This window comes from Brachionichthys hirsutus, chromosome 19, assembly GCF_040956055.1.
Source record: "Brachionichthys hirsutus isolate HB-005 chromosome 19, CSIRO-AGI_Bhir_v1, whole genome shotgun sequence".
Taxonomy (NCBI): domain Eukaryota; kingdom Metazoa; phylum Chordata; class Actinopteri; order Lophiiformes; family Brachionichthyidae; genus Brachionichthys; species Brachionichthys hirsutus.
The window spans coordinates 4,331,796-4,337,131 of record NC_090915.1 but is presented as its reverse complement, the minus strand read 5'-3'; the positions used below and the strand labels follow the sequence as shown (position 1 = coordinate 4,337,131).

At 47.8% G+C, this 5,336-nt stretch overlaps 1 protein-coding gene across 1 annotated transcript; it reads left to right on the top strand.

The window, feature by feature from the left end:
* Positions 1-488: 488 nt before the first annotated feature.
* On the top strand, positions 489-3,729 carry npy8ar (neuropeptide Y receptor Y8a). The gene is made up of 4 exons (XM_068752886.1): positions 489-797; positions 968-1,209; positions 2,373-2,519; positions 3,279-3,729. The coding sequence occupies exons 1-4, from the start codon at positions 489-491 to the stop codon at positions 3,727-3,729; spliced, it is 1,149 nt and encodes a 382-aa protein (XP_068608987.1).
* Positions 3,730-5,336: the final 1,607 nt, after the last annotated feature.

Genomic DNA, 5,336 nt, shown 5'->3' with positions numbered 1-5,336 from the left:
TGAAGATGCGAAACTCATAAATAAATGCTTATTACACACACACACACACACACAGATTGAGCGCCTCCTTGGTGATCTGGATAATTTTGACATCAAACCAACAATAGATTATGTTAATGAGCGACGGTGGATAATGGCGTTCTGAAGACGAGAGAGAAAATGAGAGCGACAGCAGAAGGTGTTACCGGTCTCGTCTGTCTGTTCTCGGTTTCCTCTGTCGATGCCTTTGTCTCGTGTTTCCTTGTCCTCAGCGTTGTTTTCTGTCCTTCCCAGGGAAACGCTGATTCGCCGGGACGCTCGCATATTCATGGAAAACAAGACATCTATATTTGGATCTTTGCTCCTGCTCCCCGTCTGCAGACAAAGACAAAGAGCCTCTCCGCTTTGCTTGGTCCTGCCGACCCCTGACTCCTGACACGCTGTACCCCCCCCCCCCCCCCCACCACCTCGCATCACCCCTTTCCCTCCCCCCCCCTCCTCTCCCTGCCATGTCCAATGATAGCAGGTTCCTCAGTGTCTGGGAGGCCTCCAACTGGGCCGACGCCCCTCAGTGCCCGCCCTCCGTAGGCGGGGCCACCTTTCTGATCGTGGCGTACAGCGCCGTCATCGCGGTCGGGCTGCTCGGCAACGCGGGCCTGGTGTTCATCATCGCCAGGCAGCAGGAGCTGCGAAACGTCACCAACATACTGATCGCCAACCTGTCGTGCTCCGACATCCTCATGTGCGTCGTGTGTCTCCCGGTTACGGTCATATACACGCTGATGGACCGCTGGGTGCTGGGGGAGGCCCTGTGCAAGGTCAGTGATCAGGTGTAAACGGGTTTGATTGATCTACTCCACCCAGATTAGGGTTAGGGTTAGGGCAAACCGCCCTGCGGGGCTGCGACCTGCAGGATTAGGCTCTGGGGTCGAGTCCCCACATAAATGTCCAGCAGGTGAGCTCATTTTCCGACCGCTCTCCCCATCAGGTGACGCCCTTCGTTCAGTGCATGTCGGTGACGGTCTCCGTCTTCTCCCTGGTGCTCATCGCTCTGGAGCGGCACCAGCTGATCCTCCACCCCACCGGCTGGTCTCCCGCCGCGGGACACTCCTACCTCGCCGTCGGGCTGACGTGGCTGGTGGCGTGCTTCATCTCTCTGCCCTTCCTCTCCTTCAACATCCTCACCAACGACCCCTTCCAGAACATCAGCCTGCCCGCCAATCCCTTCAGGTGAGCTCGAGTGTCTGTTAAGACCAGTCAGCCCAGACAGGTTTGTGTAAAGCCGCTCATGAAACCAGCTGACAAACCGCTTCTGTCAGCAGGTTAATGCTAATAGGGATTCATGATGGCCTCGTATCATCCTCCTGCTTTGATTCAATTATGAAAATGACATTCAATCTTGTTCCTCATCACCCCCCTCTCTGCTTTTACAGTCTCTATAATCATTGGGTTTTTGGCCTTGATGCACCCGATTGAAAATGTTTGCTGCCGCGGTTCATCCGTTGAATATGAGCGCCTTTTATTTCAGTCTGTCTTCGTTTCCTCGCTACCAGATGTGGTATACAGAATATCCGTGGCGCCTTGACAAACATTTCATCATTCCTGCGTCGCTGTTGCGGCGCTCGCGGCGTCGTTTCGGCTGCGACAAAGGCCGTCGCTGCTGAATTTCGAAACGCGTTTCGATGATTGATAACGAGCGAATTCGCCAGAGGGGTGCACATGGATGGGAATCCTGGAAATGATTCAATTCGAAATCACAGTGGGAAATGGAAATGTAACAAAATGAATACGCCTTTTAAAGAAGTTGTGTTTTCTTTATGAATGTAAAACACCAAAGGAGGGATTTAATGACGGACAAACAATCGATTACATAACCTCCGGTTATCGACATGCGTGGCGAGACCAGATATATGCTCAAACCTGATTGGCTGTATGCTGCAAAAGTAAATGGTGATTTGACAGATTGATGTAAAACTTGCAGGAGGGATGGGAGTGTGATTTGGAAGAGAAGCGCTTAGATTTTGGGGGGAAAAAAGGCTTTTATTATCTGGGAATTATAATCCGCTTTCTTCTGCATTGTCAGCTGCGCTGTTCCACGGATATTGGCGGAGGGGTAGAACCTGGAGCAGGAAAGAACCAATGTAGTACTACTTGCAGTATTATCTCTATCCGGGAGATGCGATGTGATTAATGGCATCAAAGGAACCGCAACGTATCATTTAATATAAAAGAACAATTAGTGGAGTAACACACTGCGGTGTGATGAATGAATGAAAGTGCCGCCTGTATTGTGCATTCGTGTGTAAACGCATCTTAAAGGATATGAATTGTGATATCAGCTCATCGTTCCAGACAGCAGGGAACACTCCCACTCCTCTCTTGCCTGATTTCAGGGACCATCTGATCTGCATGGAGCTGTGGCCGTCGGACAAGCACCGCCTCGCCTACACCACCTCGCTGCTGCTCTTCCAGTACTGCCTGCCGCTGCTGCTGGTGCTCCTCTGCTACCTCCGGATCTTCCTGCGCCTGAAACGACGCAGGTCAAACAGCCGCCGCCTCGCCATCGCCACCTTTAGCCGATCTACTTGTGATATCAAGACGGCATCGATTTGGGTCTCAAAGCGGGTCTCAAATCGCGTGTGCAAACATTTCATTCGTTCATTTTCCAACCGCTTTGTCCATTATCGGGCCGCGGGCCAAGCTGGAGCCTATCTCAGCAGTCAATGGGCGAGAGGCGGGGCACACCCTGGACAAGCTGCCAGTTAGTGTAACCAATCCACCTAAACTGCACGTTTTTGGTGGTGGGAGGAACCCGGAGAGAGAGAGAGAGAACCCACACGGACACGGGGAGAACATGCAAACTTCTCACAGAAAGGCCACAAGTCGGATTAGAACCCACAACCTCCCTGTGTGAGGCAACAGCGCTTACCACTGCGCCACAGGGCCGCCCGTTTGCAAACAGGTTTCTGCTTCCAGTCAGGAATGATCGCATTTTAAGGTGCACAACTTTTGCGCCGTGAAAGATGAATTAAACCTTTTACACAAAATTAGACAGAAGTTCCGGAGGGTGTGATGAAATGTTGAGGGTCATCTGCATGAGATACTGACCACAAATGGGCCACAAATGAAAAACTAATCTTTTGCTTTGTGCAATCTGAGACATGAGCTATTATTCATGCATTGGGCTCATTGACTTTTCTTTTGCAGCAGTCTATTTATACATCCAACGCCTGTGCCGGAGATCTGGTGTGATATTTCAGAGAACTGCCTGACAATGGGCGTCATACTGTTTCGTGCAGGGACATGTTGGAGCGCAGCAGGAGGACTCGTGGAGCCCAGAGGATCAATGTGATGCTGTTGGCTATCGTCATAGCATTCGCCCTGTGCTGGCTGCCGCTGAATGTCTTCAACACCCTTTTCGACTGGCACCACCAGGCCCTGCCCGACTGCCAGCACGATGCCATCTTCTCCGCGTGCCACCTGACGGCGATGGCCTCCACCTGCATCAACCCCGTGGTGTACGGCTTCCTCAACAGCAACTTCCAGAGGGAGCTGAGGGCGACCCTGCAGCGGTGTCAGTGCGGCAGCCGGGCTGCAGAAAGCTACGAGAGCTTCCCTCTCTCCACCGTGGGCAGCGAGGGCACGACGAAGGCCACCTCCCTCAACAGGATGGGATCGGTGAACGTTCACTCGCCGCGGACCGAGATGAGCTCAGCAATACTGTTGAAAAGAATACCGGCAAACACCTGATCGAGTGTCTGGAACCGCGTGAGAGCTCTCGGAAGTAAAAATACACTTCCCTTCCTGAACTGTCCTGCCAGAGTGAAGCAGCTCATTTCACCGGAGTCGAGCGGCGGGGAAGGATGAGGGTGAAGGTCAACTGAGGTTGCCTGAGATCTGGAACATGGCATGGAAAATGACACAAGGGGGGAACGCTAAAGTGTTTCGCGATGAGTTCATTGTGGATAGATGTGAAAGACTTACTGTCAAACTTCATTGTGTGTTTTTTTTTTTTATTATCTCAGCACCAGCTAGTACCATTAGCTCAGCACCAGCTACCGTTATGCTGATTTGGGTTTAAGAGTCTTGAATGCTATGACTGAAAATCAATAATACAGATAGCGCAGGTTAAATTCATTCGTTTTTGTCTCTCTTATTACAGCTGATTTTTGCATTTAAGCTAAGCTGCAGCAAACCAGAGAACTGGTTGAAAACATGTCATGATTGTAAAAGGGTCATAAATGCACTTGATAAGGACATACATGATGTCCGGCTAAAAGCTTGTGTTTAAAGCCCATTCTGTTGAAAAAATATAATAAAATAACAATTGTCAGCAACAATGATATGAATTCCCTCCATTTGTGATGGCACTTTTTGTTTAAAAGTCATGAAGAATTAAGAGAACTGGCTCTTCATTTGAGCAAAACCCCCGTTGACCGACAACTTGGCCGACTTTTTATGTGGTTGAAAAAATATTTGTATGAGTATAGTCCATTTATACTGTACTTATGTACGTACTCACTCACAACTCTGCAGCCAGTGCATTCTGCTCGTCGTAACAGCGATTCCTTGTCGCTCAACGCATACTTTTAAATTTCGGAAATCCCTTCGTAATGTCGAGTACTGTTAAGTAAGGACAAGCTGTATAAGCATAGTAATAATACTTATTATAGGGTGCAAGTTAGCCAGATATACAAATGTAAATTCCTTCATTTTAGTTTTTTTGAAAATTGGCAAATGTCGGCGTAAGAAAACACCAAAGGATAAACATGAACCTAAAAAAGGTATTGTCAACAACTTGTTGATGTGTGTGTGTGTGTGTGTGTTTCACGCGTAACGTTGTACATTGTAAATGCTATTAAAATGAACTGTTGATTAGCACGCCTTAGCAAGCATCTTAGGTGAAATTAAAAAAGGCTGCTTAACGAGTGTACAATATAACTGGTTTGTGATGAACGCTTTCATTACAGACAGTGAACATGAATATACCAAGAACATTTATAAACCTGTTTTTTTTTCCTATTTCAAATGACTGAACAATAAATATATAAACATCTGACACTCTGCGTTACTTTTTTGAACCAGATGTAGTAACGGTCCAAATACTCAGAAACTATTGAAGCGTAGAAGATTGAACAGAGATCAAAGAGTCGCAGGTAAAAACCTTCCAAAATGTGATCCCTGTGTCTTTACCAAAGACGCAGGGATTAAATTACATTTTATTTGAATTAGACATCATCTCTAAAAGCAGATTCCGAGTCTTTAAACATGCTCACAGTTGTTTCCCTTTACTTCCCAGATTCAACAGTATAAATATAAATCAAATGCAAATGTCTTTTTCTAGTTAGTAGAATAAT